The 19438-nt window shown below is 39.4% G+C and overlaps 1 protein-coding gene across 1 annotated transcript; it reads left to right on the top strand.

The window, feature by feature from the left end:
• Positions 1 to 339: 339 nt before the first annotated feature.
• Positions 340 to 18398, top strand: LOC137241879 (cilia- and flagella-associated protein 44). The gene is made up of 15 exons (XM_067769239.1): positions 340 to 431; positions 503 to 665; positions 729 to 1496; positions 3859 to 4407; positions 4461 to 4740; positions 4806 to 5025; positions 8028 to 8675; positions 9048 to 9158; positions 10699 to 11987; positions 13610 to 13917; positions 14015 to 14437; positions 15103 to 15327; positions 16766 to 17599; positions 17672 to 17697; positions 18185 to 18398. The coding sequence occupies exons 1-15, from the start codon at positions 340 to 342 to the stop codon at positions 18396 to 18398; spliced, it is 6150 nt and encodes a 2049-aa protein (XP_067625340.1).
• Positions 18399 to 19438: the final 1040 nt, after the last annotated feature.

The raw sequence follows: 19438 nt of genomic DNA on the forward strand, positions 1-19438 counted from the left end.
GATCTGCATCCGGCAAAGGACCATCAACATCGATAACATTTCCCAAGGCCTTCGGGGAGTATCCTTATCGCTATAACAACAACAATAACATGCATTTTGTCTGTGCTTCCAAATAATTTACTTAAAAATGGAAATAAGAAAAACATATAAAAACTGCTTGGCAACGCATAAACAAAATATCCCTGCTCCATATTCGGAGTTTCTTTTCACCTTTGTGCTACTTTCATTCGTAAGTATCAAACAAAAAACTAGTTTTTTAAATATTTTTCATTAAGAAATATCATTGAGAAAATATTGAAAAAATAGTTGGATTAACGAATATAAAAGAAGTCTTCGAACATGTCTGAGGGAGAAGCAAATTACGAGGACTCTGAAACTGAGACAATAAAGGAAATCGAGCCCACATTCGGGCCTGATATCTTAAAATTGAGGTAAGCAATGTGAAGAAGATTTATAAATTTGTTTTTAAAACCCGGCTGATTTCAAAAATTAAAAACCGTAGACATTCTTTCGGTTACGATTGCAAGCGCTTCTTTAATTTGGTTCTCATCGATGAGAAGACCTTGGTTTTCGCATCAGGCGATTTCTTGCATTATTTTAACATACCGACGCGTACAGTGACATTTCGAAAGACGCACTTTGGTGGCGGTATAGGATTTATAACGGTATTATTTAATATAACATATTCAAAATGAGGGCACACCTCAAATAACGAAGTCTGATTTCAGCGTAATGAACATCCCGACTTCACTGGTTTACTTACGGTTGCCGAGAATGGACCAACACCAACAATCTTTATTTATGAATATCCATCGCATAGAATACGTATTAAGCTAGAGAAAGCGGCCAAAACTTGCTTCACGTGCGGTTCATATAATTCCACTGGTGATCTCTTTGCATCACAAGCCGGCTATCCGGATTTTATGCTAACAATTTGGCGTTGGCAAGACGGTCATGTCGTACTACGCTCCAAGTCCTTTCAAAATAATGTACTACATGTACATTTTTCGAACTATAATCCGATACTGCTGTCCTCTTGCGGTTTGAGTCATATCAAGTTTTGGAAAATGGCCAACACATTTACGGGCTTGAAGTTGAAAGGTGATTTGGGGCGTTTTGGCAAAACTGATTTTAGTGACATCTATGCAATATATATGTTGTCCGATGAAAATGTTATATCGGGTTGTGAATGGGGTAATATGCTGTTGTGGGAGGCCGGTTTGATTAAGTTCGAGATTACGCGTAAGGGCCGTAAGCCATGTCACACTAAACCGATTACACGCATCACCATGGAAGAAGGTGAAGTGATGACAGTGGGCATGGATGGATATGTACGTATTTGGTATTGGGAAACAGTCGATTTAGCTGATCCACCGGATGAAGATCGTTTTGTTGAGATTGAACCGATATATGAGTTTAAAGTTGGTGACTGTGAGATACGTTGTTTGCAGAAGATTAAACCTTTCGATAACACTGATTATGGCTACTATGCGCAGGTATGTATTTTTATGGTAAAGAAGTTGGCGGGAAAGAGTTGGGCTGGTGGGATATTATGTAGGAAACCCACATCTGAATATGAAATCGTTAATTCGATACTAGATTTTTTCACTAGGAGAAAGTGCCTTTACAATCCCAGGTCTCTTCAACCGGAGGAACACATAAGCACTCAGCATATTGCTCGATGCACTTTGCTCATATCTACATCTTGTCATCATTAAATTTTCTATACATGCTACTTGCATAACGGACCATAAATCTTTCGTAGAGCTTAACTCCCCAATACTCCAGTGGCCTTTCCAACTTCTTTCGACATTATGCATGATTCCAAGGCATACATCAGCACAATTATGATGAGAAACCTATACAGCGTAACTTTTGTTTGCAGGAAAGAGCTTTACTTTTCAGTTGTTTACACAGTCCAAAGAGGTAAAAAGTTCTCCCACCAGATGGAAGACGCGGATAGTTCTCATTTCTAAGGACAAATGAGACCTCAACTTTTCCTTGTACCACTGTGCGTGCTGGAAACTACAGAAAAAATGTTGGCGAGCACTGTAACGCAACGTGGTAGCAATGGATGATGGCGGAGATCTGTCTCACTGAGAGCATGTCTTACGGTTAGGAAACTCCACAAAAATGAAAGACGTAGTCAAAAAGAACGGCACAGTTGCTACCAAGCAAGCTCAATGGTATTCCGTTCACGAAAGGAAAAGTCCGATGAGTTGGCAAAGAAGGGTGCAATACTAGCTGAAATGACTATAGACGTCCCAATCCGTTGGGAGAAATTAAAAGTAGACAGGAGTTGCATATGATCCATCAAGCAGGTAAGGCGTAAACAAAAGCGCGCGGATTTAAAATGTCTGTTATTATGTGCAAAGACTACAATATAAGACTCACAAAGTGGTTCATATCTCTGAAGAGAGAAGACTTAAGGCTCATGATGGGCATACTAACTGGACACTGCCTTCTGGCGCCACATGCTTATAAGTTAGGCCTTGTCAGTAACAGCAGGAGTAGGAAGTGCTAGTTGCTGGAAAACGCGGTTTAGCACATTCTGTGTTCGTGTACTGCGCTCGCCAGGTCCAGGCTCCAGTTATTAAGGGCTGCAGAGTTACCAGATCTCGAGGCAGCAATTAAGCTTGATCCCAGAAAACTTTTAGTATTTGCCAAGAGGACGGAGGCATTCAATAACATAAGTCCTGGTACCTGGACTTCTTTCACTTAATCGTCAAACAAATTATGGTAGCACTATGGACACATTCGGTCTATGTGAGGTCTTTATTGATTGGCCCGTTCAACCAAACCATTCCGGTCACAATAAACGTCAAAAATTGTTTAACTTGACCTGCATAAGGCATTGAGACGTTTTTTAGGGAACTCATTAGATATGCCAGAAAGCACCTTTTAAAAAAATTTTTGAGGATACAACGAACCGCTGATCGCTCTCCTTTGCTCAATACAGAGGGGCGTTGCGAATAGCTTCCGTTTACCCCACTGTTGCCACAGAAGCTGTCGTGGTTTTAGCGGGAACCATACCATCATATTTTCAGGAAACAAAATAATTATACAGCATCAGCGCAGACGGTACTAGAAGGTGACGCTGTTAACATCAGTGCATCAGTAGAACTGCAGAAGGATGGATCAGGGTATTGTGTCCCAATGAACCAGTGGTTGGAGCGACCACATGGATAGTTCGAATTTTGCAAATTTTAACCGGAAAAGATCGAAAACCCAAACTAATAATGCGGAAATATGGACGAGTCACATCACATCTTTGACTGCGAACACTTCGCTCAACAACGAAGTAGGACAGAAGATATCCTTGGCGATCTATCTCACGCTGTGTTATTAATAACATGAAAATGACAGATGGGATACGGCCAACAGATACGTGAGGCACATACTTCTCACCATTACCGGCTCTATATACGGAAAGGTTTGCTGGTCGTGTAAGGCTGGGTATACATAAAAGAGTATCCCTTGAAGAGAGAACAGCAGTTTCACACCCGGTTCTCGCAGTGGGGATTGAAAATCCCAGTCAACCTTGTTTTGAAAAACTTTTCGTTTAGAGTTTTCGTATCTGGTGCTATTGGGATGGATTACATATCTCTCAACATTGATTTCATTCAATGGCTAACTGAAGTACTCAGCCCAAGCAGCTCTCGATCCCTTCTCTCGACTAGGTTGTAGCTCGTAGAGCGCTAGGGGTTGATTATGAAAACTACTTTTGAGCTCGACTATGTCAAGTTTCCACATTTTATTACTGCACTTCACTTGTTAGGTTTATTTCCTACTTTGGAGACTAGGCGACATAAGCTATGCTGATAACAAAAAAAAACATATCTTGCCAAATTCTTACAGGATGGCAACGGTGGAATTTGGTATTGTGATCTCAATACGCGTGATGTACCCAACAAACCTAATAAGCTCTACACTTGCCATGGCGGCAAAGTAATCGCAGCGCAAACCAGCCCCGTCTCTACACATCTAATTACACTGGGCGAGGATGGAAAAATATTCCTTTACGACTATGTGAAGAATACTTTATTGATGGAGAAAAGATTTATTTCACGTGGAAGCGATTTACTTTGGTTTACGACAAAAATTTCCAGTACAGGTATGGATTTGGTTGTCGGGTTTGAGGATGGAATATTGCGGCAATTAGTTTTAGATGTGCGCGACGAGAAAAAAGTGGAGTTGCATTTGGTGCGAGCTATAAAGGGTCATATTAGTGCGATTACAAAGTTGACTGTTAATCCAAAGCAAACATGTCTAGTGGTATCGTCCGTCGATAAATCCATATTTGTCTATAACATTAAGGATAAAGATAATAATATGATACTATTGAAACCAATGGGTTTTATCGTACTCAATGCTGTCGTGAGTTGTGTGAATTGGAAAAATGATGAGGTGAGTACATATCTCAGATACTGGCAACATACTTTCGTCTTTTCTATCCACAGCACTCGACTATATTGATGGGTTGCAAAACTGGCGAGGTAATCGAATATCAAATACCTGCACGTGTCTTCGATGAACAAATTTATCTCTCGTACAACATTACGGATAAGAATAAGATGAAGACAACTCGTTTTGTATCTGTGAAGAGTCGTATAAGACGTGATCAAAGGCGTGAACAAATTAAACGACGTAAAGAAAAGAAAAAACAACGCAAAATTGCAGAAATAGAAAAATTAAAAGCAGCTAATCCAGGATTACAAATTGATCTGGAGACGGCTTTAGGTGAGTAGTTAAGAGAAAAAAATAATATTAACATCACATTTCTGTATCTGTATGCGAATGTTTAGCTGATTCCGAGCCCGACGAAGAAGAAGAACCATTACATATACCAGCTGTACCGAATCCAGTACTTTGGCTTCGTTATACTCGTGATGGTACGATTTGGACTTCAATGGGTGGCTTCGATGCTGGTTACATTTATGAGCTGGTATTTGGTTATGCAGAGCCTTATAGATGTACAGTAATTGCTGATGGTGATGACTGCGAAGTACATTCTTATTTGACAATGTAAGTTGAAGGAACGTGAGTAGTAAATGGTCGCGCTACATCAGCAGAGGTTTTCTTTCTTTGAGACTGAACTGCGTGTAGCCTAATAATCAGCTCTTCTTCAAAGTAGGGTAAAAGGTTAATAGTTCTAGTAGTGGCAGTGCGAGATAGTGGAAATAGGAAGATAAAATCAGATAAAACAGATAAGAATAGAATGAAGGAAGGGGAGGAGTAGGAAAAGATGTGTAGGAAAGAACATTTTTCAAAAGTAGCAATTAAACACGAACTGGCTGTATATCTCCAGCTCCTCATCCATCGTACTATTAACTAACACGGCTGGTTGACGATGGGCAGGTGTCGTAACAATACTCCAATCACAACTAAAGGACGGACTTTAGTTACCTCTACTATTCTATAAGTGTTTCGGATCAATAAGTGGCCAGAAGGCTCGCGGCACTAGCGCTTGTTAAGGTCACCCGAACCCACCGTTCCAGAAGCGGATTGCAAGTTTGAAGGGCTGGTCGAAAAACCATATTGGTATCCCCTTCCTTATTGCAAGTTCCAGGACGGGCTAAGATATTCGCCATTTCAATCTCTCTTACACATTGTGTATAACATTCCATCCACTTCAACACTAAAATCGGCGACCTCCGCAAAGAAGAGCCCGCAATAATTGGACAGCCTAAATTTCCGGCTAAATCTGAGATCCCCTTTACTGTCTTACTACACCTTTTCCAGTTTAAGTTCAGAACATTACAATTCAAGTTCAGAAAATTACAATTCAAGTTCAGAAATTCCAATTTAAATTCAGAAATTTACAATTCAAGTTCAGAAAATTACAATTTAAATTCAGAAATTTGCAATTCAAGTTCAGAAAATTACAATTCAAGTTCAGCATTTTCATTTCAAGTTCAGAAAATTTGTCGGGTATTTCTTTTTCATCCAATGGAAATAAATGTATCTTACATTCTATGTGTTAAGGAAGCATTGGACACCTTAACTCGTTTAAATCAATTTTGCGAGATAGCGAAGAAAAAAACTCCCGCTCATAAGAAGCAATTGCAATGCCATCCAGCTATATTCTTAGCGTCACAACGATTGATCTGCACTGAGTATGACAGCAGTGATGAAGAAGATATGACCACTTAAACAGTCAACGGATCGTCCACACTCCCGGAAGTAACGTACAGGTTCTGTCTGCTTAGATATTGGCGCCATATGTTAAAATATCTCAACTTATGAAGTATTTTCTTGGCCGTAGCGTCATCATGCAATTGTTCGAAAGAATTATCCTCCATTTGATTTCAAGGCTTGGGATGTACATACCTTGAAGAAAACTTGGGATACGCTATACCCAAGCCACCATTTTGGCAACATGGCCAAGGAAGCATCAACACTTCCGCAAGTAAAAAATAAGTATAAAATTATTAATTAAAATAACTTTTGAAAATTAACACCCTACTTATACATTTCTGAATTCGAACTGTAATTTTCTGAACTTGAATTGTAATTTTCTGAACTTGAATTGAAGTTTTCTGAACTTGAAAGGAAAATTCAGAACTTGAATTGTAATTTTCTGAACTTGAGTTGTAGTTTTCTGAATTTAAATTGGAATTTCTGAACTTGAATTGTAATTTTCTGAACTTGAATTGTAGTTTTCTAAATTTAAATTGGAATTTCTGAACTTGAATTGTAATTTTCTGAACTTGAATTGTAAATTTCTGAATTTAGATTGGAAATTCTGAACTTGAATTGTAATTTTCTGAACATGAATTGCAATTTTCTGAACTTGAATTGTAAATTTCTGAACTTAAACTGCAAAAGGTGTAGAGTGCCCATTGTTTTTGAGTCTATATCCCTCGTCCTGAGGCCTGAGGGCTGAATGTAGTTCAGCGTAAAGTCCTGTATTTTTGCCGCTGGGCAAAACTTTCGATACCTTTGGCTCGTTCGTAGTTGCAGAAGAACCCAGCAGGTTAAAGAGCTTAGAATATTCCCATAGTAGGCATACCTATCGTAATAGAGGACTAAAATCCACATAGAAGGTTCGAAGTGGTTATATCAAATCGTTCCCCAGATGGTGCACATCCATCATCAGTAGTACTCCCCAAAATTTTGGAGGCGTGTCTTTATCGCTACAGTAAGAAGAAGAAGGCCCGTTGCTCCGCTGCCAGTTGGTCGTCCATTTGCCTCTCTTTCGAGTTATGAAAAGCCTAGCCATTGCTAGCACTTTGTCGGCTTTCCCGATCATATATTGTTTAGCCTCTTAGTCACTCCTACTGTTGTTTATTTTATACTCCATGCAATTGTACGTTAACATTTGGGGCAGTTCAAGTTCAGTTCCATCAACCTAAACCTAGTATAATAGTTAGTCACCGCACAGGATTGCGTGTTTCATCTAGTTGTCTTTTTTAGATCTGCCATTATTAGTAGCAAAAGGGAAACCTCTAGCAGAATATGAAAACTCATCACGCATGTTCGGTCGAAGGCTATTGAAAGCTACTATTGTAGAACTTGCTACCGCGTATGATCTCCAGTCCAAGATCCTTTGTCTCCCTCTCCTAGATATATGGTACGCTTACTTTGCTGCTTTTTCTGACAGCTTCTGCATAGGGAAGAGGTTGGTGTATGGTTCCTTGGTTCCTTCGGAGCATTGGTGTGCTGACAAAAAATTCAGTAATTTCATCTATGCAGGCTGCGTTTTGTTGAACCCTTTAAAAATCGCTTGGAATTTGGAAGCAGGTGCCGAAGTTTCTCTTCCTCGAAAGCATTCAGCTGCTATTTGAGATTTTCCCAGACTGTACAGGAATAAAACACATTCCTCTGGAGAGTAAAACCAACAGTGAAAGTAGGAGTCAATGTTTGTTCTTCGAACGTAGTTCGGCAGCCAAGTAGGAGTAACACCGCGTTAACTTAGTTGGCCCATGATCCATTATCCATATAATTTTATTAGAGTTTACCCTGTATGACCAGATCACATCACCTTACCAACGCTACTGAAAATAAACACTTTCCGTGCTTTTCAGAGAAGATTACCTAATTTTCGGCTTGGTAGATGGAAAATTGCGCATTAATCGTACGAATCCAAACGATTTTACAGATTTAAGGGAATTTCGTTTATTTCCAATGCACGATTCTTTCAATGGAATCATAACAAGAATTTTAAGCAGCTTTGATGGTCAATACATATTTAGCTTTGGACATGACGGCAATATTTTTTGTTACAATTGGTTTGGACCAAAAGTGGTGTCTGGCGGCCCATTGGATGTTGCTATGTACTCTAATTTGAAAGACTTCCATGCTGAAGATATTGATGATCCCGAGTATCCATCACTGGAACAGGAGAAAATCTATGCCGAATTAAAACGCAAAGAAGAAGCCGCAGCAGCACATGATCGCAAGGTGTTGGGACAAATTGGTGAGTTGCAGTTGAAATTTGATGAGATCAAATCGGATATGCAATCACTAGATGAAGAGCTTAAGATACCGATACGTAACCTATTGCTGGACGAGCGCATTACGAAGCAAATAAAATATGAATTGCAAGCAGAATTGGATGATGTGCGCGATGATTTGGCTTATGATTTGGAAGTAGCAGAAGTGGGAAAAACTAAATTGTATAATCATTTCTTGAAGAAACTGGATCATATACCGATAACCGTGAGTAGTATTGGGTGAGTATAAAGATTTAAGCTTTGTAATAGGATTTCGTTGAGAGCAAATAGAATATTCCGTTAGCTCGGCTGCCGGTTCCAGCTCAGAGAACAACGCTGTAACTCAGAAATTGCATCTCAAACGCTCTATCTCAGAACCTGTTATCAAAAATATTTGTTTCAAAATACTCTCAGCTGAAATGGATCGAATTTATGCTGGTATAGTTTTTGAAAGAAATATTGGTATAGGGAGTTTTTACCAACAATTTTGAGTTTGAACACTCTTCAAACAAATTGTGATGTATGATGTTTTCGAACCGTTGGACGAGATATGTTGATCTTACACTTAATCGTCGATGAAATACTCAATTTCGTTTCAATATAAAATTTCAGGGGTAAAGAAATTAAGGTGAGCTCTTTTCGCACGGAGAGACTTGGTGAGGAATTTCAGAAAATCAAGGATGAAATTGAGGAGCGTTTAAAGCTTGAAGCAGCGAAGCGTAGGTAAGCCTTACACAAATTTCCATTACAAGCGAATGTTAAATACGTATCTTCAGATTTTCGACAATCATTTTCCACTACACTAATAATCCACTTTTTTTTTTTAACTAAGCAACGAGGAAACGGAAATACCAAAACAAATTGAGTAAGCGATTTTAATATTTTTGTGCACAATATCTTCAAGGGTCTGTAGGTTAGTAAGATCAGTGAATTATAATTATTAATAATATTAGCCCTCGATACGCTGCGACCTATATTTAGATCTAATAGGCTTGACTTATCAGCCTTTTACTATACGTGGAGGCTTTTCATGTATTCAAGTACCTCTTCAGGCTTATTACCTTATATCAAGAGGCAACTAAGAGTAACGCCTCACAGATGGAAGAGTGTGGGCCTTGCCAAAACGACACATTCGCAGAGAATGTTAACCGGCATTTCATCCTCCAGCTCACACAAATTACAGATTTGTGAATCGGATACGTATAATACCCTCTGTGAGTTGGTAGGTTCTCTGCTAAAGTTAATGAGTTTGGCTGATAGTCTCGTTGCTGGAAGTGTAAACAATTTGACCTGTCTTTGCCTGGGTTCAAACCAGCGTTTTCTGGACTGCCTTGCTTCGCAGTTACTTATAGTTTCCCTGGTGTGTGCTTTTGAGAATCCACAGATGGGCTTGGCTAGGTAGCCTGCTTGTTCATTACCTTATGTCCCAGATGGCCGGAAACCCATCTTAACCAAAACTTGCTTTTGGCTCGTAGATCATTTAGGACTCCAAAGCGTTCATCCACTAGCTTAGAAGTTTTTGTGTAAGACTGCAACGCACGCAGGTCTGCCTTGTTGCCTGATATATTGAGGATACTCCTCGAGGATAAGATTCTTCTTTAGACATTATCTACCGAAAACTTTTATTGCATGAATTTCTGCATGAGAAATACTGGGGCAAGGATTTACAATAACTTACAATAATTTTTACTTCTTTGAGCCCTGGTTTACAGTCGTTGTAGAGGTGCCCTCTTGAAAAGTAAGATGATGTTATATTTATAGCTACTCAGCTTCCTCAACTCAATTATCAACCTCGCTAAGGCCAAGGCGGATCTTGTTACAAATATACGTACACATATTAAGGAGACGATGCTCTTACGACATCAATTTCGGGACCTTAGTACCTTACAATTTAAAAATAAAGGTGGGTTCGCCGGAGCCCGTCTGCTAAATATGAACATCCAAATTTAAATGCATATTTGTAATAGGACTAAGCTCTAGGATTAGAGCATCCGAGCCTATGTCGGCACCCACGGCGTCAGCGCAATAGCTCAACAAAACGTGCTACCTATCCACGCGCAAATGAGATATAAGAATGAAACTGAAAATCTATGTAAATATGTACAACGCTTAGTAATATTTTGAATCCCTAGGAAGCGAGGTCTACATATTCAGCGTTAGCCAGGCTGTAAACAGAAAACTTTATTTCTCTTGAGCACAACCAACAAACTATGTATGTGGTAATAAATGATATTATTATTAAAGAAATCACTTTAATCCACAGATTTATTGAACCCATAGTCGCTGAAGAGAAAGAACTCAGTATGCCCGAAACAGGAGAAGAGACATTCTTCTTTGGTCGCGATCCAACAACCATTATACCGCGCTTTAGCCAGAAAATGTTACGTCTATTACGTCGTTATCGCTCACGACAACGTTTCGAAATCGAACGTATGTATAATTGGGAAAGTATGGAACTACGTAAACCCGATCCGAACAAAAATCACCCCGAAGACGAACAGAAAATTTTTGATGCAGAAAGAAATCTTGGTGATTATAAATTGAAAATTGGTTATGACTATGAGCCACGCGTCAACGAAAACCTAACCTACAAATATATTGAGGTAGTGAGTGCAAGACAACAACATTTTCTCATTTTGGATCGTTTCAATAAAGATCTCTTGCAATTACGTAAACGAAAATGGGAACTGTATATGTATATAGAACAGGGACGTAAACGTTTGCAGCAATTGCATACATATTTACCAGCTTCCAAAAGAGAGTATTTGGTACCGATACGTGAGATTGATATGAATTCCGAATATCCAGAACGTAACCTAAGCGAGACTTGCAAACCTGGTTGTGGTATTGAAATTGAAGATATTCTCTTCTTAGAGAAGACTGTGGATGATTTGTTACCACAAGCGCGTCCAACTTTATTTAACACCAATGCCTCAGTGCGTGATAAAACGGAGCAATCATTATATAGGTCTTTGCATGTTTTCGAAATTGAAGAATTGCCTGAAATAAGCGATATACTCGAAGAAATCAAAAGTTATCCACTTTATAATGAACCAGAATTTTTCGAAAGAACAGAGGAAGGTTTTGTACCATGGTTATCGCTGGCACGCTATCAATGGCTAATCGAGTTGAGAGATGAACAAAATGGCATTGTAATGAAGGTGAAGAATCGCGTTAAAGAATTCGATAAGGATTTGGAAGATTTGATAGCAGTACGTTGTCGCTCGTTATATGAAGCTGAGTTTATGCAAACTTTTATGATAACATTGAATCAAGAGCTGAATATATTGCGTGATAGTGAAGAAATTGAAAATCAATTGCTCTCCAATGCCGACGAAGCCATGAATACGCGAAATGAAATGCAGTCTGTGATAAACTCGAAAAAACGTCAAATTGACGATAGTAAAAAGAATGTCGATAAATTGAATGAACAAATATTGTCGGTGCAGCAAAAGTTTATGACCACTTGTAAAGGTCATAAGTTTTTTGATTTCCTGCGACGTATATTTAAGAAGAGATGGCGACCTCCAAAACTACAAAAAGCAGAAGATGGTAAGTAAGTGAAGTAGTCACACTATATAGAAATTATATTTATATTTTTTGGTCCCAAATAGAGTCGAGGAAATAGTTAAATCACTTTCTTCTGTAACAATTTCCTTATTCTCATTATGGGGAGCTTTGCTAATTGCTTAAGCTGGAGTCATTGGTGCCGTTTGTCGTATCGCTGTAGTCGTATCCCTAACGTAATCAGCTGTTTATCGTTACGACGGTAAACCAAAACCCAATTGGTTGGCTACGATACGGTTACGACCTTGGCGGCACCAATAATCGGTTGCATTGATTCTCATAAGGTTGGTCGAATCAGCTGTTAAAAGGTTACCGATACGGTTACCGATAAAGCACCAATGTCTCCAGTTTTAAGTTACGGCTGTATTAAAATTGAACGGGCTCATGCACCCAAATGTGAACAATTAGCGTATTATAAAAACTGGCATACCCGGCAGATGTTGTACTGTCCGAAAATTGACTTGGCCGTATATGTAAAATGTGATGCACGGGCTTCGAATTCGCCAACAGATGCGGCCTAACGTGCTTTCGTTCGGCCCCAGCTTAAAAAAACAGGTATAACTAAAAATCAAAATGCGTGGGATTATCTGGGCCGTCTATCCAGATCGGTCTACTTGGTTACCTATGTGAGTTTCCCACTTATGGAATGCAGACGACACAGGCCGTACTCGAAAAGTTCGAAACTTTGTTCAGTTTATTGCGGCCTTCAAAAACTTCTAAGCCTTTCTGCAAACATCAAAAAATGACAGATAAATCTGGAGCATAGCTGGAAGTGTCCTATCTGGACTCGGCAATTTAAACTTGGTAACAGTTTTGTCACTCCATTCATCCTAGTACTGTTCGCTCCTGAATTTGTTTCTTAATCAGTTTCTGGACTATACGCTCTCCAATAGGGCTTTCTAAACCTTACTCTTCCGCTTGAACTCGAATTATTGCATACACATTTTTGATTTATTTATATGTAGATCCCCAACACATCCCTATTTTCTTCTCACCTCTAGCTTTTCAAAACCTTCGCCAAGTAAAAAAAAAAATTGCCCTGAGCTCGATTCGAACCCGCTATCTTACAAATCAATAGGCCGAAGAAACAAAAACAAAATTCTTGAAAACTTTTCTTTCACCTGCTTTCTAAGGAGTCCCAGCTCCTTATCCGAAATTTATGCATATTCAAAGATGCAATTGGCTTCCTCCAGGTCCCCTAAAGTGGCAACAGCTTTGGCATGTCCAAGCTTTATTTTTACGTAGTTATTTCTGGAATTTGGTCTATTCTGTTGCTCTAGGGATTTTAAGGATTATATATTCAAAAAATTAAAAGCTCTCAGTGAAAACTCATCTGCCTTGCAGATGCCGTTCGGAGTCGGCATAAAACATGTAGGTCCCGTCCGGCCAATTTGCAGGGAAAATTAAGAAGAGCATGACGCAAATTGGAAGAGAAGCTCGGCCTTAGATCTCTTCGGAGGTTATCGCGCCTTACATTTATTTTTTTATTTTTTATATTCAAAAGCTACGTCCCAAGGAAAGCCCTTCATAAAGCTCTTTCAAGCTTTTTTATCGACTGTTTGAAACCAAATCTAAAATCCATGGTCCCCTCAAATCCGTCTTCTTAGAGTCCTCCGAATCTTCTTCGAGTGATGATTCATCCAGCGAAGACGAGGATGCTGATGCAAAAAGTATTGATTCCACTGATATGACAACAATACGCTTGGACGAAAGTCATTGCCCGACTGGACTGGAACGTAATACCTATGATCTGGCTTTTCAATTGCGCTCCGAACGTCATGTTCTAGAAAAATTAGTATTGGAGGCACAAAGAGGTATTGAACAGCGAAGGGCAGATGTGGCTGAACTACAAAAGAAAATGAAATACCATGAAGAGATTTATGCACAAGAAAAAGAGACCTTGTTGGTGTTTCGTGTAAGTCTCATTAGATCTTTTGACACCTCATTAGCGAAGCTCTGATAAAAAAATGGATACATCTTTTTCTCGCTCATCATTTCCGTCTCATCCACAGCGCAAACGTCAACAAGAGTTAAACAAAATTAACATCTCCGTCGTACTATCGATGGAGCAATTGCAACATTTTAAGGACGATGAAGACTACTTGGATTTAAGTCGTGCCATTCTTTTCGATGCCAATCGATTGGATTCGTTAAACGATCGTGTTGCGCAACTAAACGATGAAACACTAGAAACTCGGCGTCTCCACCGTATCAATGTGGTGCATTTACGTCGCATGAATGCGGACATAGCATTTATGCGTAGTGAGATCACAAGATTAGAGGGTGCCACCAAGCAAGAAATGATTAAAAAATTTGGCGTGGTTGTAAATTTGGATGAATTAGAAGAAGAAGTCCTGCGTCGGTATGTCTTCAATTTGGAAACATCGGCCGAAGAGGAGTTTAAACTGATCGATAAAGAAATAAAGGGAAAGAAGGTAAAAATTGTGAAATCTTTGATCATAATTTGCTCTCGGAATTGTATTTGAAACCTACAACTTAAAGGAAAGCGAAGAGGTATATATCGAGAGACGGGAGACTTCGGGTGAGTGGGAGACGTAATGAGAGAGGACGGTGGAGGCAAAGTGAGTAATAGAAGGAAGAGGAGTGAAACCAGAATAGGGAAATGGGTGAGACACAATGGCAGAGGGATAGACCATGAGTAAGAACAAACGAGAAGAATAGAATTGGATAAATGGAGAAGTGGCTGCCTATACACTGATACTAGTTGCCGGAAAAATATTTCTTTTTTATTGACTAGGAAAGGTGGGATACGGGTTCCATCGCCCTCCGACCGGAAAAAGGGCAATTTGTTGCCGACATTTCGTTTCCATGTAAAACAGCATCAAACGGGACGAGGAGCTGGACAAAGAAAGCGAGAAGAAGAAATAAAGGGCAAAATATAGAGCAACGACTGCGATAGGTAATAGAGCCAGAGAAACAGAGCTAGAGGGAGGCCAGAGGAATAAAGAGAGATGTGGGGCTAGAGTGAGGTAAAAGAAGAAAGAAAAAAATTTAAAACCTAGGACAGAAACAAATGCTGCTTTTAAGTCCGATTCCGACAGCAATCAGATTTGTAACACCCACGAATATTATCCTTTAGTTGGAACTGGCTCGCTTGGAAGAAGAATTGATATTTGAAACGAAACAAAGCGCAGAAAAATTCAATATTTTTACAGTCTTAAATGAGGAACGCAACTTTTTACTAAGAATTTTAAAAGCTCAAGAAGCCAACTTTGAAAAGTGGATGCAGCCACATAAAGTGAATTTCGATCGTGATGTGGAGAAGCTAACACAAATACACAAAGAACAAAAACAAGCAATTGAGGTAAGGAACAACTCCAAGACTTCCCAGGCTTAAGACAAATTTTCTCTCTTCTTCCTCAACTTCATCGTCGACAAAATTATCATTTTTATCATACTTACTGCCCAATAAGACGGGTTGCTAAATTCTTAGTCTTTCGAATGTTCCGACTAGCACTGCTTTGTTGTTGAGCGCTCCATTTATATCCAGAGCGCAAAACACAACCTCACCATGGTCAGTTGATCCAAACCAGAATCCCGCGATCTTCTCCTGTTGTACGCCTGCTGTCCTGAGTGCAATGGCATCTGTGTTGGGATATTTGATATATCATAGTCTATAATTTTCCCAATTACTTTCAGACCGAAGAGGGCTAAAATGGTTGGTCGAAAGGACTTCGCCACTGAGTAGTCCTAGTCCCAGACTTAAGCGTAAGCATAGGATATTCGACATTGATCCCTGCCATTAAGGTTGCGCTAAATTGTTCATAGCCGTGAGGAACTCTTTCAAGAATTTATATGAGCTTGCTTTAAAATGCTCTAGTGGAGATATGTACATGTGACGGTATGTGTTGTTGTTGTAGCGATACGGTTGCTCCCCGAAGGCTTGGGTGAGTGTTATCGATGTGATGGTCCTTTGCCGGACACATATCCGGTACGCTCCAGTAATACGCACCATTAAGGTGCTAGTCAGACCATCTCGCGAACGATTTATATGGCCACATTAAACCTTCAGGCCATCCCTCCCTCCCCATCCCCAAGTTCCATAAGGAGCTTGGGGTCGCCAGAGCTTCGTCTGAATGAAACAGGATTCGCCGCGGATAGGTGAGGTTGACAATTGAGTTTGGAGAAGCTGAATATTGCGCTGGCAACCTGAAGGGTTGCGCTACACAGCCCATTTAATCTAGTATTTTAGTCGTCTCTTACGACAGGCATACCGCGGGCATATTCTGACCCCCTAACCCGCTGGATTAAAATGAGTAAGAATATTGACAGTTGTCAAAACATTTGACGGTATGTGTCGGGGGTATATCATCCCTTTTCCTTGTTATGAGGGAGTAGCTTGGCTGCTTTGGGTCCTCCCGCACTTCAGGAGCTGGCAGCGGTGCCTTCGTTATCCTTAAGTGGTAGAGGAGAGAGTGCGCCCCATGTCTCCTGAACTGTGAAGAATCCTTTGCTGTTGGTAGACCATTCTGGGTTTTTCCTGTTGGACGTCACTTGCAGTACCGCTGCCTCGTTGCTTAGTGGGTCTTGTGTTATTGGACATTTTACGAGTTCGATCTCTAAGAGATAATATTAGAGTCGACCGCATAAAGCGAGTGCTTGGTTTCGTTCGAAACCTCTTCTTCGGCCTTTCCTCCCAACATGACAGCGGTTTTCTTGTCTTGTCCCTTGTACCCTCTCACAGTATCTTACTACAGAATAACTTTCTTTTTTCTTACCTCCACCTTCGTCGTGCTGCGCAGTGCTTGGAACGTGAAATTTGTACATTACGTATGAAATCCAAACCGTTACAACTCTTTCATGACGTCGTCAAACAGGATATTATCGATAAGGCGCTAACCGAAGAAGATCCCGACATAAGAAGTTCTCAAGTATTAGCACCCGAAGCATTCCTACAACGTGGCGAACCAGATCAATTTAGCATAGAGCGCATAAAAAAAATTGTACAAAAATATTTCGCAAAATGGTTCCAACGACACACAACTACGGATAATATACGCAAACATGCCAAGAAAGTCACTCGTTATCTGGCACAAGCCGCCTACACTTTCGAAGGTAGAATAACCGAACGCATTTTGGACTGTATAACAAAGGGTTTAGAGTCAATGATGCCCAAAAAATATCTCATCCATATGTCGAAAGATGATCTATCGCGAATGTTTGATGATGTACTCAATGCGTATGACTTCCAAACGTCCGAAGTGAGTACAGAAGAGCTGTTAACTGGTATATATCAGCAAGTTGTTGTAACACGTGATCGGACCACAGGTCTGTTGAATCCTACACAATTTTTGATGTTACGTTTATTTGAACAATTGATTGAGTTGTTGCCATTGGATGAATTTAAAAGTGAAAAGACTACGCGTTTACTCATGCAATTGCTCGGCGAAGATCCGAAAATAGATCCTCGTTGTATAAATGTTGATGATCTGGCAGAGAAGACGGTAAAATATGCACGTGAGAATTTACTCGATAGTATAACTGGGATGCCAATTCGACGTTTAGCTGAGAATTTGTATACGGAATTGAAAACGCTAAAATCGACTGCGATTTCATTAAAATGCACATTGGAGCCGGTACAGAAAAGTACGGCTTTAAAGAAGATTACAAAAATTTAATAAGCTACCATATAGCATTTGAATTATTAGGTCTATTCACGCCGCCGTCATTATCAGTAAATTTGTTTAGAAATTATATCAGAAGAGTGTATTTTGTTTTTGTCAGAGTTCCTTCCGACCACTTTTGATGGTTAAAAAGTACTCACACTACCGCCGTAAAATTACCTCCTCATATGCTTCCAAGTGATTTATTAAAAACACAATCAGCCGAATTCTAAACAAAAATTCCGTGCGAGTTTTTCCCTTCTCCCATTCCTCGTATTCTAAATAAAAATTCCGTGTGAGTTTTTTCACTTCTCCCTTTCCTCCTATTCTGAACAATGTTCGAAAAAGCGGAAAACGGTTATGGGAGAAAAGTGGGTATTATGATTGTAAGTGAGAGGGAGATTTTTCTTCATTTTAAAAGAAATTGTTCACTTGATAAGCTGAAAAGAACGCTTCCTAAAAATGTAAGTAAATTGTATTTTTTGCATTGAGAATTACTTATTCTATTAGATATGTAATAACTACAATAATATTCTATTATATTACTCTTGATTTCAGGTCCAAAAGTACAAATAAGCAACAGAGTGAGCTGTTAGTCGATTTGTTGCAAAGTCATCCGGCAATTGCGCAAAGTTGTTTTAAAGGAGGCAAAGAAGCCTTACATAGATTTTGGTGTAAAGCTGAGGAAGAGCTGAACTCATCAGGGCCACCAACAAAATGCATTGCAGAATGGAAAAAGGTGCTTATATTCATGAAAAAGTTGTATACATAGACTGAAACTTCTGTGTTCTAGGTGTGGGCTGATCAAAAAAAAAAAAATACGTGCGTCAAAAAGCAGCGAACAACCATAAGAGTTCCAGAGGCACTGGCGGTGGCCCAAATACCGAATACAAGTTTTCCGCAACAGAAAGGGCAATATTTGAGTTGATTGGTATGTAGGAATCCGTGGAGGGAGTGGGAATTAAATGTGGACTGCCATCTAGGAAGAAGATATTGCAGCAAATAGATGGAAACAGTCAAATTGAAGATGGAAGTATAGTTAGGGAAAGTTGTGTTATGGACGACATTGTCCAGGTGAATGAGTGTGGGTTAGCCTACGGATTTGATGTACTGAGTGAGGCTGTGCTAGAGATTGATTGTGAGGTATTGCATGAGGACCCAGTTAATAGTGTTTGTGTGAATGAGAGCCCCTCAAATGCTTTGATTGAAAGGCCCACTTCCTCAAAAAGAGTGCCATCAAAGAGATATTTTTTTCCTCTGACATTCTGCAAGAAGAATTGTCAATTGAACGCGAGCTCTGAGATACCATAAAAGGTGCAGTGTCAGATTCCAAGGACCAAAAAGAAAATGTTAAAAAAATATATAGGGCGATGGACAAAATATATGAAATAAATAAAAAGCATTATAAGCAAATGCAAAAATTAAAAAGAGAGGAAATAGATGAATTGAAAAGGCATAATTTAGCAATGGAAAGCCTTATGCTCCGCCAACTAGAAAAATTATAGGAAAATACTTAGTCGCATGACACATGACTTTTTGTATAGTCCTTTTTAATACCTACTTAAATATAAGACTAGTTAATTTTTTTAATTTGAACTATTTTTTATTTTATCTCATTACTAGCCTTTACCCGCGGCCCCGTCCGCAAGGAGAAAATAAAATATATGTGCTATTCACGTTAGCCTGCTTATCAAGTTATCTGTTTAAAAATTATTTTTGTCTAATGTATTTTATTTTTGTAATTTAGTAAAAAAAAAAGAACTAAATTAGAAGATAAGCTGAAAGGTGCGCTTTCATGAATAGTACAATACA

Source organism: Eurosta solidaginis, chromosome 2, assembly GCF_040869045.1.
Source record: "Eurosta solidaginis isolate ZX-2024a chromosome 2, ASM4086904v1, whole genome shotgun sequence".
Taxonomy (NCBI): Eukaryota; Metazoa; Arthropoda; class Insecta; order Diptera; family Tephritidae; genus Eurosta; species Eurosta solidaginis.